Raw genomic sequence first — 21,164 nt, forward strand, 5'->3', positions numbered from 1 at the left:
GCAACGTTTACCCTCGGCCCGACTCGAAGGGTGCGACCCTTATCTGAAAATCACCATATAGTTCCGTTCCCCGGATAAGAAAAGTATGACGACATGGGAGAATTGGTTTCAAAAAGCTGAGCTGCCAATTTGATTGCACATAGGCGCCAAACAAACAAAGCCCTTCGATTCACGCACTCTGTATCTATTGGATCATGCTGTTTCTATTCGCTGTCACTCCGTGGCTCAGCCTTTTTCTCCTTTGTTCTCCCTCCTTTCTTTTGTTTCTGATTTTGGAGCGAGGAGTTGCTTGTGATGACAGAAGAAATTTGCCTGGGGATGCCGAGAGCGTTCCCCCATGGTGCAGGATCCGAAAAGAGCGGGAGTTTGCTGTTGGAATGAGAGATAACGGCCGCGGTTTACGACACATCAAACATAACTTAATCACCATTTCCCCGTTGCTGCAGATAAAGTACACAAGGACTCGGCTGAGACCGAGCCCTTGCAAAGGTGAACCTGGTGGGATTACCAGTTTGCATCATTTCTTGTATTTCTAGCCAGATGGGCAAAGAAAATATTGAAAGTGATGGCACAAATCATTGGATGGAGATGTTGGGGTGGGGTTTTTTTTGATGGGGAAAGATGGGATACCAAGGCGCACGGCGCCGACTGACTTTGCAGATAAGATAGTCGGCGCAGAGCGTGAACAGCAAATGAAATTCTTTCCCTTCATCATTTACATTTACTTCCCTTGTGTTCTCATTCACCTGCATATTACGTGAACTCAACCTCGCGACGTCCACTGGCAAAACCCGTACTGAGGTTGGCGTATGCCGCCAAGCGGTGGTGATGAAGACCCCCTCCCGTAGCCGTGCAGACTGTAATTGCGGGAGGATAGACCCAATCTTGCACAGTTCTTCTGCAGTTTGGGCCCTACCGGGGTGATTGGCGGCCGCGTTGCATGTACAATTTACAAAGCATGTTGGAGGACGAGCTAGTATGTACGGCTGGGACGGAGTGTTCCGTTTCGACGTGACAAAGGACCTAACTCTCGTTCTCTACTATCTGTGTGCCGTGCTGCTGCTGCCGCTGATCCAGCCGGCGTTTCCTCACTTGTGCCTTTCCGCACTAGCAGGGAAACGGGTATGCTGGCAGGGGAGTCAACGTTCGAAATGGAGGCTAGAAAGCAAGCTTCTACGACGTTATCTTGCTTCCCGAAAGGGGCTGATGTAACATCAGCTGGTTGGGCTGAGCTAGGTCCAGGAGTGTCGCGAGCGCGAGCGGCGTTGAGCGGGGGACGGGGACGGGGGAGGGTATGGTGGCTTCTTGTTAGTTGCCGGATGCCTCGACCCCCCCTCCTTCGATTCGACCTTGTCGCCTCTTCTGGCTTGGCGGGCGGCAATGCTACTGTGGCCCAGGATGGCGTCGACGGCGTGGGGAGAGGGGGGATCTGGTGATGCAACGTGGAGGAGGAAGGGGCTGTGGCGCTGATTTGGCAGCAGGCTTATCGTTATTTTACACTTTTGTGTGTCTGGAAGGTGATGGAGGAGGAACCGGTGGCGGCGTGTTTTCGTTTCTCCACAAGCGGCACGAAGCTGGCTGCGTAGTTGCCGCGAGAGCCAAGCTAGGGACAGGCTTGATGTTATTTTATTTCCTATTTGGTACCTGTTCTGAATTCCCTGTTCCGCTTGCCGATATCAAAGTTTGAACTTTGAGGCGGAGGCGTGAGAGAAGATAGGGGATGGAGGATGGCGGACGGAGGAGGGGTGAAATTTGCAGGTGCGTTGTGCGAGGCCAGCCGGCAAGGCTTGCATTTCAAGTTGGCCGCGTGCGTCCATGATTGGGGGCCATGGGAGAGCTGCGACTGGTGAGGGTGGCAGAGTGTAGGGGGTTGGCGCGAGGGGGGGGTTCGTCCTGCTGATTGGCGACGGTGATGCTCGCCTTGGAAGGTTAGCGGTGAGGTTGCCATGCCGACACTCGCGACTGGCTGATGGATGATGTGAACCGCTCAAGTTGGATGCGGCGAAAGAATGCGAAGGAAGAAGGGCCGGACTATGCAACCCACGAACGAGGCAGGAAGAATTGGGTTGGGCTGCGTTGGGCTGGGATGGATGGATGGATGGATGGCTGGATGGATCGTGAAATGAATGCAGACGACACGTCGACGTGGGGCACTCGGGAGATGATATCGCCAGGGAACGAACGAAGGTGCCGCAGTGCTGCGCGTGCGACGAGCAGGTGTGCCGGTGGTCGTGTTGCGTTGCCCTTGACGGCCAGCCGATGCGTGAGGATTCAAGGCCCGGGGTTGGGAGGGCTGTCCGATGCAGTGCTGGGGCGTGATTGGATCCGGGATGATGCATCAAGCCGTGAGCATGTACCCGTACGCGTTTCTGTGCTCGACCATGCATCTCCTCGTTTCTGTTCCGAGAGAGTTGGTGCAGGCGAACTATCCATCTCGGCATGCACGGCTCTGCTGGGACGTGCAGATGTGATGGCAGTGGTGGCGAGCAGCAAGCAACAGCCATCACAGTTCGGCAGCAGCAACGGCCACGGCAGGCGGCACCAAAACCACCACTGCGCACCCGCGTCTACCCAGAGTGCCATCCCATGCCACCATCCATCCATGCAACCCAGATGGATAGATTCAATTTTGTGCTACCATCTGCGGTGCAACGGTCGTCGCCCGTTCCACTTGGCGGCTGATTCAAGCTCGCACGCAGAAGGAAAAAGCACGGGGTGGCAGGGGAGGCCAAGGCTAGACGATGGTCGAGACGAGGAGACGAGGAGGAAGGCTGGCGGCGTAGTGATCAGCGCCCACATCCTCACCGCCTCGGCGCATGCGTATGCATTTCACATCACCATCTGCCGTGGCCATCTATGACGGAGACGAGCAGAAAGAAAAACCACAAGCCGAGCTAGGGGCGCACGACGACCGCCTGCGTCTGGATGGATGTCTTGTGGCGGGAGTCAATGCTGTGTGAATGTGTGCCGGTGCATGGATGATGGATGGATGCATGGATAGGTTCAATCATAAACTAGCATCGCCTGCATGGCGCCAAGTGGAACAAAATGACGGGCCAAGTTGATTCCGCCGTGAGAGCGATAGAGTCGGGACGGGCTGGGCGGCCTTTCTTTGCCGTCGACGTCAACGATTGCCCGATGACGCGTCCGACTGAAGCGTGCCGCAGAAAACACGAGAAACTAGCAAGCACTTGTTAGCTAGCACGCCGAAAGGCAGCGGTGGACAGTACTCTGGCCGGTCGGCGGCTAGCCACGGACAACCGGACAGGCCTCTTGCGGCCTCTTGCGGCCTCGTGCAGCCTGTTGCAGCCTGTTGCAGCCTGTTGCAGCCTGTTGCAGCCTGTTGCAGCCTGTTGCAGCCTCCCACAGGCAGGATAATGCCAACTCTGGGGACTCTGATGCCGCCACGTATGGGCTCCCCACAGTGCAGGCAGGAAAGAAACGACAAAGGGTCGGGGTGCGGACCGGATGGAGGGGGGGGGGGGCAGCTGGTTCGGTTGACGAGGTCACCAGATGGACGAGGCGCAGTGTGACACGACAGGGTAGCGAAGGGAATCGCGCAAGTCGTCGAGTTCGGGGAGGGGGGGAGGGAGGCGATACAGCATGGCAGATGATGGGAGATGAATGTGATACGGATATTGTTGGATGCGGACATAGATTGGTGGAATGGCATGGAATGAGATGGAATGGATGCATGGCAAGCAGCTCCTTCCCCCCTTCCCGAAGTCGTCGTGTAGAGTGCGGAGAGAAGCCGGCTGCTCTTTCCCAGTGCCTAGGCTCAATGCGATGCAAGCAGGAGCAGTCGGCCAGTGCTTGCAGATTTGTACTGGGTGCTTCCTTCCACAGCCGCAGCGCACACGGGGGGGGGCCGTCGCGGTGTGTGAGTGCATCGCCAACCGTCAGTTCCATCACCACTCGGCCGTTGGTCGGGTTTCTTTGTGGTTGGGCTCGCAGAACTCGTTCATTGGTGCGCCTTGGTTCCTATCATCCGCAACCGTACAGCTGGCTGCGCACGTCTTCATTTGGCTGCGCATGGTGTAGGTGTATTTGCTTGGGCGATTCGCGGCAGCCACGGCAAAAGGTGGAGGCGAAATCGTCCGCCTCGTGGCTCCCCCGCTCGCTCCCTTCCCCCGCTGCCCCGCTGCCCCCGCTGTCCCCGCTCCCCGCCTCCGCCACCGCCTCCGCCGCTGCTCTCGACGGTCCTCCTCTCCTCCATCGACGACGGGGAGGACTGCCTCCTCCGTCCCTCTGCTGTTGGAGGCGACTCGGTTGTTGCAACGGGGAAGAGGCTCGACGACCGCGAAGAACGGTGGGCCTGCTGACAGTCGAGGACTGCATCTGAAGTTTTGTGGCTCGCAGCCTAGATTCATTCCTCCAGCACGTCGCTGCTGCGGTGACGAGTGCTGGCAGAAGCAGGGAATTGATTATTAATAATACATCCTCCTCCTAGGCGTCGTAGTGCTTCGTGTTCCCTGCTTCGTACTCGTATATCCCGTTGCGCCGTCGCCAGCCCTAGGGCCACTAGCCCATAGTCGTCGGCACACTTGCTTGCAGCCAAAGTGATATGCTGTCCAGGTATTTCGTCCTGCGGAAGCTCGTTAGTCTTGCAGGCGGCAGACATAGTCAAGCTGTGCCGAGTACGTTTGCTCGAACTGCCAGCGAATACTACCTACTAGGCCCCTAGGTTAGGTCTCCGGTTATGCTCCTTACACCTCACGCCCGCGCTTGTGCTGCTCTGCCATGCCAGTAGCTTCCTAGCCGCTCGCACCGCTCAACCATCAACGGCCACCACGCACTAAACCCGTACGGTACATTGCGCGTACCTGTACATGTTTCGCCTGTGATTCAACCCAACGGGGGGCGGATGGCGCCGAGGACGTTCGTCTGCAACCTAGGTAGGCTCAAGCCAGAGGCTCCTCTCCTCCTCTCCTCTCCTCCCAGGCGCCGCCTCGTCCCTCCTCCTTAGCGGCGGGGACTATGCTCCAGAGGTGGCTGCCACCGCCAGCCGCTGACATTGTTTCGTTTCTTTGATTCGGCAGCCGACTCCCGCACTCGTCCTCGGTGGCGCACTGATGCGACGTGCTAGCCCTAGGGATACGATTTGGCCAAGGGGGACCTCGAGGAGGAGGAGTACGGGAAGAACGACCAGCAGGGGGTAGCGATAGGACCCTAGCCTTGCCGAATTGACTTAATCCCATCTCGCTTCGCTTCACCGCCATGCTTAATATTTTCTCCGTCTGCGCCGCGCGCGCGCCCGGCGGAGGCTGGCACAAAGTTTAGTCGAAGCAGCCGTGTTGCAGCTTCGACTCGAGGGACTTAAACTTCTGTTATCGACGTCTCAGGGGTTGCCACCAGATAACGTTTTGCCCACGACGGGACGACGGCTGTCGACATTGGACCGGCGCAGCTCTCCGACTCACCATCGCCCATCAGCTTTCAAAACATTGCCACATGAAACCCGTAGTCTTGCGACGACCTGCTCTTGGCTGCGCCGTCCGGCCCTAGTCCACGACGCGTAGCCACGCCGTTGCACCCACCCATCCACATAGCTGTCCGATCATGGAGCCTTTCCATCGCCCTTCAGATCGCCAGCGAGAACAGAATCCGCCGCGCCCGACGGAGGACAACCCTTGCCGACCATTATCGGAAGGACGGAGCCATCTCTGGGCCGGCCATGGGGTGCCCCTGAATCGTCCTCGCGCCGATCGGCTGTTGATCAGCTGTCGGCGAGCGACGGTCGATGGATGGTCCAGAGTAGCCGACCCAGTCGGTTGTGGCATGCTTCCACAGCCGATCGAAACTACCGTTTGATCCGGAGCCCACTTCCGGCCGTCCAACCCGTGCGCCCTTACCAGCGCGCACGCCATAGCCGCCTGATCCGGGAACAGGAATGCCGTCGGCACATGCTCACGAAAGGTGGACCGGAGGTGGACGGAAGCACCAAATGCCTAAACAGTCGCGTCGCCATTCGCCAGCGCTGTGATCAGGGCCGGTGGACGACCCTATGCTGAAGTCGTTCTGGATTTACTGCTATTACTAACCGCCTCGTTCAGGCATGAAGCTGGGACCTAGGTGCACCACCAATTGCATTCGACATCGGTACCTGTCGTTGCGTGCCGTTGCGTGCCGTTGCTTGGCGAAACTTGGCGATGCCTGGCGATGCGTCCCGGTCGCTACTGTACTGTGCCTCGGAAAATCACATGCTCAATCGACAAACCGTAGTAATATGAAAGGTGAAATTGGATCTGCAGAATCCGAGAGAATGCGATCAGCCAACAGTCCAGGATGGCTGCCAACGTGTTGGCCCGGGTGTGCCGGGAGGTGCTCCCGGGACAAGTTGCCATCCCTCCCAGAAAATGATATCCTGCTTCGTGAACCGTTGGAGCCTACACGCTCGTTATTTCTGCTTGTCTCCGCCGAGGACGGAGCTTGGCGATCCATTCCTGAAGTCCGAGCACCTAGTTGATCGGCCATCCGTGTAGACGTCATAGTGCTTGGCATACGCAATCGCGCTGTCGATCGGGCAAAGAGGTGGAACGGCAGATTTGGCTGTGAAGTCCCTTGACAAGTAGATCCCCTACCGAGAGATCAACATGGTAGCAGGGGCAGAGAGGGAAGGGGAGTGACGGCTTCGGTTGTCTGCAATGTGCCAGTATAAATTATTTTGGTATACTTAAAGATAAAGATATAGTCCGTTCATATTCGAAAGTTTATGAGTAAACGTATGCCTGTATTAATCGGAGGATTTGGTAACTTCCTTATGCCTTTAATGGTAGGAGGTCCCGATATGGCATTCCCTAGAATGTTCGACTCTTTGCAGCCGAGAGACGTCATCATCACGCTCGATACCGTATTGATTTTGGACTGCTTTGCCGTTATATTTATGGACCAGGCTCAAGGCGCATCGGAACTGCTGTTCCGCGACTTTTCAATGGCACATCTGCTCAGTCGGCTCAACTCCGCCACGAAGCCGTCCATTTTTTGCAAGTAGGCCGTTTCATGTGCTGTCACCCTGCGGATGGGCATGCTCCGAATCAGATCAGAGGCCGACGAGAGAAGTTCCACGTCATGCACCGCATACTCATGAAGAGGATTTCGAAGGATGTTAAAGAAGAGAGTCATGAGAGCGGAGACGGGGTAAAAGATGAAGACCCTGCACAGCGGACGTCAGCTGATCAATTCCGCCGAGCTTGCTCCTTAGCTTGCTTCCATTACCAGAATGCCTCGCCAGCCAAGCGATGCGTCGCGGCGCTGAGGTATATGAGCGTCGACCGGCTGGCCTCGACCGACAGGTCCAGGCTGGACTGGACGCCAAACGTCCTCTCCTTTCCGGGTCCGTTCCAGTCAACGAGGCAGCGACCGCTGGCGCAGTGTATGACGTTGAGGAGATAGTGATAGTCGAGATGCAGCTCGATGTGCAGCATGCTCTTGGACTTGTTGAGGTCGTCGGCAAGCTTGACGTGCTTCCGCACTGATAGCGCGGGCGAGAACTCGGCAGGAACGGACAAGCGCCAGCTTTCGAGCTCCTCGTCCAGCTCGCGTATCGTCCTCAGCAGTTCGGCCTCCGACTTGCGCAGCGACGAAGCAGAGTAGAGGGCGTGCACAGCCTTGGACTTGATGAGGCTCAGCCGCAGATCGCTCGGAAGCCACGGACGTTGCGACTCGTTCGCGGCTGAGTCCGAGTCGACGTCAGCGTAGGATGAGGAACCGGTCCGGCCATCCGCGAAGTGGTTTTCCTCGTAGCCGTCGGGCAGCGTGAGATCGCAAAAGGGGTCGCAGATGATGGGCGGCTGGCCCGTCCGTAACGCAATGTCCTTGTCAAAGGCGTAGCATAGCCAGAAGAGCATTCGCAGATGGCCATCCTCGTGCTCCTCCGCCGTCGGTTTCCCATCTTTGGATAGGGAATGGACGAGGGTGTGGCCTCCGAGGGCGAAGACGGTGCGGCAGGCAACGGCATGATACATGGAGGCTGCTTGAAGGTGACCGCAGAGGGTCTCATGCAGCAACTGAAGCGAGTTTCGCGTCAGCGAGAAGCGGCCCGTCTTTGAACCCTATTCACGATGGCGAAAGTGAATGCTTACCAGCATAAATATGGTCTGCAGGGTCGTGATGCTCGCATCTTCGAGAATGTCCGAGAGCAAGACCTGGGCTTCCTTGGCACAGGCATCGCTGTCCAGGTCCGATGCAGCATCGAGCTCCGGAAAGTGCGTTCCGACGGTCGAGAGAAAGGCAAACACGCAGGCTTTGGCACTGACATGTTCGATGGTCTGGGGAGTGCTCTGTTCATATGCGAGCCGGGCCGTCTCCTCGAACAAGGCACGGTCGACGAGGGGAAAGACCCGGCTGAAGTCGGACGTTACAAAGGCGCGAAGCAGCAACAGGAGAACTCTCTTCTCGGGCAGCCGTGCCCTCGGGGCCACCGGGAATCGACTCGAGGAGGAAAAGGCGGGAATTTCGGCACGCTCGCCGATGTCATCCGAGCGGTCGACGTAGAGATGATCGAAACGAGGCCATTGGCCCGTTTGCGCGTAGATCCATTGCTCGCCTCTGTTGGTAAAATGTGGGATGCCGTTTCTCGAGCAGATGGCGCCAAAATTTTGTCCTGCAAAATAGATTTGGCCCAAGGGGGTACTGTTTCTGTTGAGACGACGCAACGAAGATTCAGATCGACATACTGTACAAGTATGGCCCATGGACCTAGTCGACGTTTGCTGCGGTACCACGGAGCGAGCTAAAGCCACCTCGATCTGCTCCAGGCGTTTGGCAAGCGACGCTCTCGAACCAGTCTCGCTGCGTGTTTGATATGTCAGCTTGGAAAAAGGCTCGGGGTGCTGATGGACGGGCAGATATTGATGAAGGAGAGAAGGAGAGAAAAGCATGTGCACTCACGTTACTCTTTTCTTCCTACGGCTGACGCGGTCAAAGGTGCAGGCGAGGTCGTGGTGTTGGCACCAGTCACAGGCCGCATCGCCACCTGCTTCGGAGCTGTAGCATTGAATCTGTTGCGCATCACGACGACAACGCCTCCTGTCAGCATCGGCTCCCGATGGCCGCTGGACGATGTGGAGTCGAGAAGGGAGGAATCCATCTACTCACGGCGCCTCCAGCCTGCCACAACCACGGGAACGGGGTAGACAAAGATGCAACGTACAGATAGGTGGCAACAGTACATACCTTTCGCTTGTAGCACGCATCGCAGGCACGCCTTTTCGTCACCATGGCGGAGCTAGTGGCACTGTGACGGACGGTAAGGAGAAGATGAACGCGCTGGCTGTGCCGTGTCCGGGTCTCGCTGTCTTGGACAGTCCGGGCTCGGGCGCCGCAGCAATAGCAGGATAAGAGCCACCAACCAAGGGCCGATTTCCGAAAGGATGAACACTCTGTTTGGTGACGGGGCACCCACAAGGATGGTGTCCTGCAAGCCGATGCTGTTGGATGGTGCTACCCTAGCTGTGCACACCGACATGCACAGTATACCCGTACTTATGAGTACATGATATCGCATACAATGAATATTTGGAGTACACGCGAGTTGACTGCACGTGTACGGAGGACTGTAGATTCCTTTGTCCTCGCGGTAGTCGTCCGTGCAGACGAGTTCTCCCAGTGCGCTACAGCTTGGATAGGCGAGACGGCAGAGTGACACTCGACCCGTGTTGCATCGGTCCGTGCGAGACGTTGCAAGGGCTACAATGAATGACGACGGGGCGTTTCTATTTCATGCGCTTGTTTGTTTTGTTTGTCGACAACGCTCGAGTTTACCGCTGCTGTGGCTGCTGTGTCTGTACATGTGCTCAAGCTCCGTTGGGAGTGTGAGGTTGGGATTGATTGGGGATGCTCGTGATGCCTCCGCTTCCGCTGACTAAGCGGGATTCGACCTGCTTTGCGCAACCACAGTACTTACTGAAGTAAGTATGTACGGAGGACGGAACAACACAGTTATGGGTACTCCGTATACTGTACTCGTACTTGTACTTAGGTACATTACACATGTACCCTGGCACTACTCCGTAATCCATGCATATCATCCAATGGTGATTGTTCTTTCATCTCATGTGCGGACAGTTGCGTTATGTCAGCGGCGAGCACAGGTGCTCGGAACAATCCATAAGTACAAGTACATGTGATGTAAGCCCCAGTACAGTGTACTGCGGAGGAAGTACTGTGCTGTACGGAGGAGTATTGTATGGGGTGGTGGGTTGTTTTTGTTCCTGTACTTGTACTAAAGGGCTGCTCCAGAGTACATAGCGGGCAGCATGTTCGTGCACAAAAGTGTACTTACTGTATGCACGCTGAAGCACGCTTGTACCTGTATCCGAACTATACAGTACAGTACATAAGTAATATGTATTGTATGTAGATATGTGCTCCGTACTTGCGTTAACTTCATATGCACAAGTATTGGAGGCACGGAGCACACAGTACGGAGAATTATACAATTATAAGTACTCCGTACATGTACTTACGTACTCCGTACAAGTCCGTGCATTTGGTAATACGATATACCTACTGTACCCTACAAGTACAGTAGTTGTACTTATATGCACTGGTGGTGCACAGTACAGTAGACCCGTTCTTACAGTACGGAGTCTACATAAGCACGTATACATGTACATGTACTTGTAATGTAAGTATCGCTGCAGTGCTCCGCAATACTCCGCGTACAGTAATAAGTACGGAGTACGGAGTAAGTACATGATTGCTTTGTTTCATGCATGTACATATACATGAGCTGCACCCCTCTCTGTAAGCGCCAATGCACACTTCCAAGTACTTGTACTTGCAAGAAATCAGTGCCCGTCATGTACTGTGTACGTTCCTGTACTGTGTGTACTTAATGTGCCGGCGCAAAACAAAGTCGTCGTGACTCGTCCTCCGGCTTTAGTCCCAATGAATAATGCCGCCTACCGAGCGGACCCGGAGATTGCGGTCAGAATATGCCAGCAATCGTCCGTTTCTTGCTGGCCAGTCTCCGCTTAGTCATTCGAACCTTGAATCAACAGACCACGACAGAGACGAGATGACACAGACAGACAGCCAGCTGGCTCTCCAGCTGAGCTGCACTTCAGCCTGGTTCATGCATGCATCGTCGCCTCAAGCTTAGCATTCCCATTCCCATACGAATACGACGCTTTCAAGTCGTAGCATGCAGGCCTCGGGGCGACTGATCTTGAATTTGAATGACTAAGCGGCAATTTCGATGTCATCCTCCGTACAAGTAAATAAGTACTGTCCTTGAGTAGTATCCCTAGGCGGAGTTTTGCAGGGCGCTGCGAAGCTCGGGCGCAGGGGACCAGCGGACCAGGCAGGGGAGCTATGCAAAGTTGCTGGCACCTCGAAACAAACACCGAGGCGGCGGGATCGGCTGGTGGATCAAAAATTCCAGCTCAGCTGGGCCGACGTGACCGGCCGTGACTGCGATCTCCGGGTCACTCAACGTCATATGTACAGTACAGTACTTGCTACCTGTTGCCACTCCAGTAGGTGGGTGTACTTACATGCACATGCATCTATTGTGCATGTACAGTATAACTGTGAGTCAAGTGCAGATGCTCGTACTTACTTTGCCCCTATACAGATACTCGCATATCGGTAGGGTACGATGGAGAACTACCTTTGTATTTGCCCGTGTTCTCCGGCGCCGAAGCTTCGAAGCTCATGTGGGCGGAAGGTATGAGAAGCCGGGCTCCACGTTCACGACTCGGACGGAGCATTGGCATGCCCGACCGACGATGATGGGATCCACACCTTTCCACAGTTCCATGTCAATAAAGACGGCACGATGGCCCTCATAAGTACTCCGTTGGCCGTCGACTCACCTGTCCGCCTCCCATCTTTTCTTCTTGTTCAAGTCGTTGATGACGAGCACCCCTCCTCCATCGGTGTTGCGTTCCCCGAGCCTCTCATCGACCCTTTCCCCTTCGTATTGCCGCTTACACGACCGTCATGGGGTCCAACGGCGGCGAGACGTTGGCCGACGCGGAGCGCTCGGCAAAGGGCCAACTGGAACATGACGACACCGAGTGGTCCATGAAGCCGGAGCTCGTCGCCTTCCGCCAACGAGACGACGACTCCGGATTCCCCTCTCGCGAGCTCGGCGTGACCTGGAAGGGGCTCACCGTCGAGGCCGTCAGCGCCGATGCCGCCATGCACGAAAATGTCCTATCGCAGTTCAACATCCCTCAGCTCGTTCGGGAGTCGCGCAGCAAGGCACCGCTGAAGAAGATCCTCGACAACTGCCACGGATGCGTCAAGCCTGGCGAGATGCTCCTCGTCCTCGGTCGCCCCGGCTCCGGATGCACGACCCTGCTCAACATGTTGGCCAACAAGCGAAAGGGTTACGCGCACGTCTCCGGCGACGTCCACTACGGCTCGATGGCCGCCGACGAGGCCCGCCAGTACAGGGGACAGGTTGTCATGAACACCGAGGATGAGCTTTTCTTTCCCTCCCTCACGGTCGGACAGACGATGGACTTTGCCACTCGGCTCAAGGTCCCTTTCCGCCTTCCCGACGGCGTCAAGTCGCACGAGGCACACCGCACCGACGCGCGAGACTTTCTGCTCCGGTCCATGGCCATCGAGCACACTCTCGACACCAAGGTCGGCAACGCCTTCGTACGCGGCGTCTCGGGCGGTGAGAGGAAACGCGTGTCCATTGTCGAATGCATGGCCTCGCGCGGAAGCGTCTTCTGCTGGGACAACTCCACCCGAGGCCTCGATGCCAGCACGTAAGGACATGACAGAAGAAGCCCCAATGGCCATCCTCTGGTCGTGACGGGCGCCCGTTTGCTGACTGCTTCGTTTTACAGCGCTCTCGAGTATGCCAAGGCCATTCGGGCAATGACCGACGTCCTCGGGCTCGCTTCCATCGTCACCCTATACCAAGCCGGCAACGGTATATATCAACTCTTCGACAAGGTCCTCGTGCTGGACGAGGGGAAGGAGATCTACTACGGCACCAGGAGTGAAGCTCGACCGTTCATGGAGAAGCTGGGCTTCGTCTGCCACGACGGCGCCAACGTGGCCGACTTCCTCACCGGCGTCACCGTGCCGACGGAACGGAGGGTTCGACCCGAGATGAGCCAAAAGTTCCCCCGCAACGCCGACGCCATCCGCACCGAGTACGAAAGGTCTCCGATGCACGAGATGATGAGTGAGCAGTACAGCTATCCCTTCTCGGACGAGGCCAAGCAGAAGACGGTCATTTTCCAGGAAGGCATCGCCATGGAGCGAGACAAGAGGCTGCCGTCGAGCAGTCCGCATACCGTCGGTTTCGCCGCCCAAGTGAAGGCGTGCGTCGAGCGGCAGTACCAGATCCTCTGGGGCGACAAGGCCACCTTTCTCATCAAGCAGATCTCGACCGTCGTCCAGGCTCTCATCGCGGGATCGCTCTTCTATCAGGCGCCGGCGACGTCGGCCGGCCTGTTCCTAAAGTCCGGCGCCTGCTTCTTCGCGCTGCTCTTCAACAGCTTGCTCTCCATGTCCGAGGTGACCGACTCCTTTACCGGACGACCTGTGCTGCTCAAGCACAAAGCCTTTGCCTTTTTCCACCCGGCCGCCTTTTGCATCGCGCAGATTGCCGCCGACATTCCGGTCCTGCTCTTTCAGGTCTCCATATTTTCCGTCATCCTCTACTTTATGGTTGGCTTGACGGCCGACGCGGCGACCTTTTTTACCTTTTGGATCATCGTGCTGACGACGACCTTTGTACGTGCCCCGTCCGGTCGCCCCCCCCCCCCCGAGCGTGGAAGCGGCTAACCTTGGTCCCGCAGTGCATGACGGCCCTGTTCAGAGCCATAGGCGCCTCGTTCAGGACCTTTGACAGCGCCTCCAAGGTGTCGGGCTTCATCATCGCCGCCTCCATCATGTACACGGGCTACATGATCGTGAAGCCCAAGATGCATCCCTGGTTCGTCTGGATCTTTTGGATCGACCCCCTGGCGTATGCCTTTGACGCTCTGCTGTCCAACGAGTTCCACGGCAAAGTTATAGCCTGCGTCGGCAACAACCTGATACCCAACGGCCCGGGCTTCACCTCCTCGGACGGCGGCGGCCACCAGGCGTGCGCCGGCGTCGGCGGCGCCGTGCCTGGCCAGACGCATGTCGACGGAGACATGTACCTCGCCGCGCTGTCGTACAGCCACGAGCACCTGTGGCGGAACGTGGGCATCGTGTGGGCGTGGTGGGCGCTCTTCGTCGCCATCACCGTCTGGTCCACCTCCCGCTGGCGGTTGTCGTCGGAGAACGGGCCGAGCCTGCTGATCCCGCGGGAGAATGCGGCCCGGCGTCTGCTTGGCCATCGCCGTCAGGATGACGAGGAGGGCCAAGGTGCCCGGAAGGGGCTCGGGGCGAACTCGAGCTCGCCGTCGGAGGGCAACTCGGGCGACGACGAGAAGCGGGAGCAGACGGCGAGCATCACGCGCAACACGTCGGTGTTTACGTGGAAGAACCTCTCGTACACGGTCAAGACGTCGTCGGGCGATCGCCTCCTGCTCGACAACATCCAGGGCTGGGTCAAGCCGGGCAGCCTCACGGCCCTCATGGGCAGCTCCGGCGCGGGCAAGACGACGCTGCTCGACGTTCTGGCCCAGCGAAAGACCGAGGGCACCATCCGCGGCTCCATCATGGTCGACGGCCGACCCCTGCCCGTGTCGTTCCAGCGATCGGCCGGCTACTGCGAGCAGCTCGACGTGCACGAGGCGTACGCGACGGTCCGGGAGGCGCTCGAGTTCTCGGCCCTCCTGCGCCAGGGCCGAGAGGTGCCGCGGCGGGAGAAGCTGGCGTACGTCGATAGCATCATCGACCTACTCGAGCTCCACGACCTCGCCGACACGCTCATCGGCGAGGTCGGGGCCGGGCTGAGCGTCGAGCAGCGGAAGCGTGTGACCATTGGCGTCGAGCTCGTGGCGAAGCCGAGCATCCTCATCTTCCTCGACGAGCCGACGTCGGGCCTCGACGGCCAGTCGGCCTTCCACACGGTCCATTTCCTGCGCAAGCTCGCGGCGGTCGGCCAGGCGGTGCTCGTGACGATCCACCAGCCGTCGGCCCAGCTGTTTGCCGAGTTCGACCGGTTGCTGCTGCTCGCCAAGGGCGGCAAGACGGTGTACTTTGGCGACATCGGCGACCAGGCCGAGACGGTCAAGGAGTACTTTGGTCGCTTCGGCGCCGCCTGCCCGGCCGAGGTGAACCCGGCCGAGCACATGATCGACGTCGTCTCGGGACACCTCTCGCAGGGCAAGGATTGGAACGAGGTCTGGCTGGCGTCGGCCGAGCACGGCGAGGTCAGCGCCGAGCTCGAGCGCATCATCGACGAGGCGGCGTCCAAGCCGGCCGGCACGGTCGACGACGGGCACGAGTTCGCGACGACGCTCTGGGAGCAGGTCAAGCTCGTGACGGAGAGGATGAACGTGTCCCTCTACCGCAACCGGGACTACGTCAACAACAAGATGGCGCTGCACATCTTCTCGGCCCTCTTCAACGGCTTCTCCTTCTGGATGGCGGGCGACTCGGTCAGCGACCTGCAGCTCAAGCTCTTCACCGTCTTCAACTTCATCTTCGTCGCCCCGGGCGTGCTCGCCCAGCTGCAGCCGCTCTTCATCCACCGGCGCGACATCTTCGAGGCGCGCGAGAAGAAGAGCAAGATGTATTCGTGGGTCGCCTTCGTGACGGGCCTCATCGTGTCGGAGATGCCCTATCTCATCATCTGCGGGGTCCTGTACTTTGTCTGCTGGTACTACACCGTCGGCTTCCCGGCGGCGCCGTCGCGCGCCGGCGCCGTCTTCTTCGTCATGCTGATGTACGAGTTCCTCTACACCGGCATCGGCCAGTTCTTGGCCGCCTACGCGCCCAACGAGGTGTTTGCCGCGCTCGTCAACCCGCTGCTGCTCGGCATCCTCGTCTCCTTCTGCGGCGTGCTCGTGCCCTACCAGCAGATACAGGCGTTCTGGCGGTACTGGATCTACTACCTCAACCCCTTCAACTACCTCATGGGCAGCATGCTCGTCTTTGGCCTTTGGGGCGCCAACGTCGACTGCGCCGAGGGCGAGTTTGCCGTCTTCAATCCGCCCAACGGCACCTCGTGCGGCGCCTACCTCTCGCGTTACTTCACTCAGGGGCTAGGGGCCGCCGGCAACCTCGTCAACCCGGGCGCGACGTCCGGCTGCCGGGTGTGCCCGTTCACAAAGGCCGAGGACTACCTGCGAGGCCTGAACCTGACGGAGTACTACTACGGTTGGCGGGACGCGGCCATTGTCGTGCTCATGGTCTTCAGCTCGTACGCGCTTGTGTACGGGCTGATGAAGCTGCGGACCAAGACGTCCAAGAAGGCCGAGTAGGCAACCGTCGAGGTTCGCTGCGTTCTGCTTGCCCGACGCACTTGGGACCGGACCAGGTTGACGGACGGACGGGCACCCGTCGACGGCGTTTCGGAGTACTTGGCCATGGCACTCCCGTATTTTAGGCAACAACGAAAGAGGTGGTGGCGAAAGGTGGATGGGCACCGCGGTCGTGATCAGTACGTGCAATGCAGTTGGGATGGGTGGCGTCTAAGTGTATGCGCATAGCAAGTCCGCAGATGTATACACCGTGCGTTCATTTGCATGAAGCGATGGGTGAAGGCGATGCTGTCATTGAACATGAGCAAGAACGTAACGGAACGGCGGGTACTTGCGCACCTGCTTACCGCATTCCGTACAGATGGCAGTCCAAGCATTATTACTGCACAGTGTAGTTGTACTTGCTTGTAGGTGTACAGTAAGTACTAGGTAGGTAGAGGTACTCGCCCCCGTGGGGTTGGAATTCTTGGGGATCCTTGCCCTCGGCGCCTTTGCCCTCTCACCGAGTTGATGGTTCGGCCAGGAAGGGGAGCGGGCGGATGGCGCGCCGGAGCAGGTCGATTGGTGACGATGGAGGAGCCGGAGAATACGAGGATGAGCGCAGGAGAGTGTCGGGGTGATGGCAGGGTGTCATTAGTGGCCGATGTAACGCGGATACTGGCGAATGAGGGCGGATGACGATGGGAGGGAGGGCCGGTTGTTGGCTCCATGATGCACAGGAATGAAATGCAGGATTGTCGGGCCCACACACCAGGCCTTGTGTTTAATCCTGTACATGTGTTCCAATGGTACAGTACAAGTACGTGCTGCACGCACTGTACACTTATAAGTACAGTAACTTTTGTACGGCGTACAGTAGCTGTAGGCGTTGTTGTACATGCATGCCTCGAAAGTACTTGCTATACAATACAGTACGTGATGACTGCAATACACCTCCAATCGGTTTCAATGCACCGTAGGAGTACTGTAGGCGTACAACCACACCTACTGTACTGTAGATCCGAGTACTTGCTTGCAGTACTTACCTAGTACTCGAGTACGAGCACAAGTTCATACAGTACTTCCAGGCAAGTATATGTGATTGTACGTTGGAGTTGGAGTGCGCAAATACTGTACATGTACTCCGTACTTACTCCGTACTCCATACTTACTCAAGTAAGGAGTGGTGGCAAGTATTCATACTGTACTCACTTGTACTCCGTACAGTACTCCGCACATGTACTGTAGTAATACATACTTATGCAACTATATGTAAGCACATGATTTGCTTGCAACAGCACGATCCTCGAATCGCACAACAAGTCCGTGCGGCTGGCCGAGTGGTTGCTCGCCGACGAGAGCAGCATCAGCGAATGATCGAGCGAAAGACATGTGAGAAAGGGTCTATGACTTGACAGCCGATGCTGCGCCATTTGACAGGTGTGATTCCCATTGGCTCGTCGTCGGCATGTCAGCTCGCAGGCCGTCGGCGGCGGATGACGAGCAGAATATGCGAGTGGAATTTCTTCCCCCAAATATTGTCGGGGTTTCCTTGTATGCGCGAAAACACAGCATCAGTATGGATGAATACGTGTCTGCAAGATTGCTGGCACATGCAGGTGTCAACTTGCAGAACGTACACCTACATCTGTAAGCACGGAGCATCTGCGATGAGCTTGCTGCAGGTTTGTGCCTGCTGCCAGTTTGGTAGGTACTTGCATGCACGGAGTAAGTAGTACTGTGCTTGGGTGATGTCCAAAGCTTGGCTAGGTGGCGAACTTGCCAAGGCCTCTGACAGGGACAGGGGCAGGGAAGCTCGGTTGGGCCGGGATGCGTAAACGGGCAAGGACGCACGTGGACTTTGAACGACGAGCCGTCTGCGTTCACCTGTCTCTCTCGTCCCCGTTTCTGACCTCTCTAGCGTCCAAGCTGCGAAGCTTCCACTTTGAACATCCGCAACTATCCCGGTCGAGAGGAGAGAGGCCCGCTCTACTTTGTCGCATCAGTTGATGATCCAAGAACGCGTTGATGACCACTCGCGGACCCGCCACGACAAGCGTACTTCTTACAGTACAGTACATGTAAGTACATGTCCTTGGGTGTAGATACACGTACAAGCACGCCTTTCTCCGTACTCACATTGGGTGTAATTACTGTACTGTAAGTAAGTAGGTGTACTTACAGTACTGTACATGCAAGTGCAACTACTTAGATTCTTAGGTGATGGACCGAAAGCCAACAGCCAGCACGCACGAGCCCGAGGATTCGCCTGGTAGGCTGCAAGTGTCGGCAAGGCGAGGTCGTTTTTACCTCAACGAGGGGCGGCAGCTTCAATGTGGTGGTGTCAGCGCCTCGTCCGGTGGGAGGGACGTTCTGCCTCGCCAGCTCCCCTGCGCACTCTTCACGTGCCGATGATGCTGGCCGTAGATGGCTTGCCGTCTGGGAGTCGTATCGCATCGAGCGTCGAATCGCATGCGGTACGGAGCAAGTACAAGCTCATGCATTGCAACACGACGGGAATAATGCACAGATTCGACCGAGCTCCGTACTGCGCGATGCTAGTCAAGCGCTAGCTCCCTCCCAGGTGCCCGATGTTTTGTGCCTCGCGGCTTAGGGCCCAGGCCTAGGCCTAGCCTAGCAAGGACAATTCAAGGACAATTCATCCGACCCCACTAAACCCCTCCGCCGTATGCAACTATTTTTTTGACTTGCTGTACGGAGTAATTAGTACTTATGCCTAACTTTGTTTGGTACTACCTGACTTGCTCATTACAAGTACGCATACTCCGTAAGTACACTGCTAGGCACTAGGTACTTACATGTATTACTTAAGTACTTACTTGTGCGTTGTACCTCCACCACCTACAGTACATGTACATGTAACCCCTCCAGCGATACCGCACATAGTTGTACTTGCAATTACTTACAATAAAGTACGTAGGCATGTGTCAACTTGCCCAAGTGCCGCCGTACTGGCGGAGTACTTTGATGCCGTGAACAAAGCACAAGTAATACAAGAAGAAATAATTAGGGACTCGGAGTGGCTACTACCTTTCAGTACTTACTTCCACCTACTTGTACTGGCATGCTACAGTATCCGTACATGTAGAAGTACTTGGCAATTCTCATACTTGTGCATTTGCCCGAGCACAGTTGCATGTGCTACAGCATGGACAGTTGCGTGTCCATTTGCTCCTCCACCCCACCAGCCTCCCAAGCCCAGGACCCTGTACTCCGTACCGACGTCACTTTGCGATCCCTTAGCCGAGGCTTGTTCGCCGTACTTACGGAGTAGTACAGTCAGTACTAACTTACCTAGCACACGCTACATGCAAGTACTGTACACGGGCATGTGCAGACCTTGGAAGTAACCAGGGTGTATTGCATAATTACCGCTCGCCGAGAATGCTGCGTTCGTGGCAGCCGGTGCTCCGTAAATGCCTGTGCACAGTATTGTACATGTGTACCGAGTACTTAAAGGACAAGTAATGCTGCAGATGCGCTCGCCTCGAGCCCGATATTATGTGCAAGATACTGCACAGGTAAGTAAAGTGCGCACTTGAATGTGTTTAGGCAGTGCCAAGTACATGTACCTCCGTACATGTACAGTGTCATATTTCACACACCGGTGAGTGAGTATTGGCACCAGTAACTCGCAGAAGCGAGCGAGGCACTTTGCCATCTCCACCACGCCCAACCCGGGGATATCCGCTGTCCACTCACACATTTACTTTCTGTACTTGTACCCAACACTTACGTACTTGCTTGCTGCACGTACTTAAACATTCAAGTACATGTATTATTTGTATTACAGGTCGTACAAGTACATGTACAGCACACCTAGGTGTACTCTTATACACCTAAGTAGATAAGTAAATACCCGAGTACGGAGTACATGTACAGCTGCTTGGGTGTAAGTACAACTACATGGGAGTGCGGCACCGCGAGCTTGCAGGTACTACTGTACTAACGGAGTACGGAGTGCAGAGTACTCGTATAGCAAGTCCAAGTATTTGTACGCCGGGCCGGTACTCCATACATGTACAGTACTCCGTACAGGTACTTGAGTTTGCAAATTCTAAATGGGCTCCCATAACATCAGGTGCTGCCTCCGTGTGCCCCAGTTTCTCCATGCTACTGCAAGCACACGCCCACGTAGCAGTACATGCATCTTGTTGGATACTTACATATTCGTGTTGAATGCTACTAATAACACACAATAATAGTGAGTAGGTGCATCTGCGGCACGTCCCATGTGCACAAGTATACCCACGCACATGTTGGTTCGAGCACCGCAATGCCTGTATTCTGTAGGTATTATTACAGAATAATAGTACTCCGTGCTATGCACCCATTCTCGGACGAGAGCAATTAATTCCTTGGCAGGATGCCAACGTGGTCCCGGAGGGTCGCACCTGCTGATCCGTTCTCCGGACGGGACGGTACGGAGTACGAGTACAAACTGATACTCATCTCCGTATCGTGCACAGGCGGCCAGTGTGCACGCATGCTTGTACATGGGTGTACCCATACTTACAACCGGGATGCATACGAAAGCAGGTACGGACAGGACACTTATAAAGACGGGAATCTTCTCCAGATGGGCGCCCCAGGCCGCCGTTTTTGCTCTGTCGTCATACAGAGACCCTGCACTTCCCTGTGCCCCCCCTACGCTTCCTATTTATACTTGCGCTCGCACCAGTTGGGCCTCGCACCGTGGCCGGAGACTTGTCCTTCTGCTGCTTTGTTTCTTTCTCACGTCCCGTCGGAAAAGCGCCGGTGTGCGCCCAAGGTATCCCCTTCGCCCGTCGAACCATCGTTACTCCAAAGGGGCGAATCCCGAACGCAATC

At 56.5% G+C, this 21,164-nt stretch overlaps 2 protein-coding genes across 2 annotated transcripts; one reads left to right on the top strand and one right to left on the bottom strand.

The window, feature by feature from the left end:
• Nucleotides 1-6,894: 6,894 nt before the first annotated feature.
• Nucleotides 6,895-9,219, bottom strand: DCS_06425 (C6 transcription factor; the record flags this gene model as incomplete). The annotated part of the gene is made up of 5 exons (XM_040803715.1): nt 6,895-7,153; nt 7,216-8,006; nt 8,082-8,790; nt 8,890-8,999; nt 9,175-9,219. The coding sequence occupies 5 exons, from the start codon at nt 9,217-9,219 to the stop codon at nt 6,895-6,897; spliced, it is 1,914 nt and encodes a 637-aa protein (XP_040653819.1).
• A 2,727-nt stretch (nt 9,220-11,946) lies between these two features.
• Nucleotides 11,947-16,334, top strand: DCS_06426 (ABC transporter; the record flags this gene model as incomplete). Its single annotated transcript, XM_040803716.1, has 3 exons — nt 11,947-12,728; nt 12,810-13,707; nt 13,773-16,334. The coding sequence occupies 3 exons, from the start codon at nt 11,947-11,949 to the stop codon at nt 16,332-16,334; spliced, it is 4,242 nt and encodes a 1,413-aa protein (XP_040653820.1).
• Between the last annotated feature and the right edge of the window lie 4,830 nt (nt 16,335-21,164).

This window comes from Drechmeria coniospora, chromosome 03 (genome assembly GCF_001625195.1).
Source record: "Drechmeria coniospora strain ARSEF 6962 chromosome 03, whole genome shotgun sequence".
In the NCBI taxonomy this organism is placed as follows: Eukaryota; Fungi; Ascomycota; class Sordariomycetes; order Hypocreales; family Ophiocordycipitaceae; genus Drechmeria; species Drechmeria coniospora.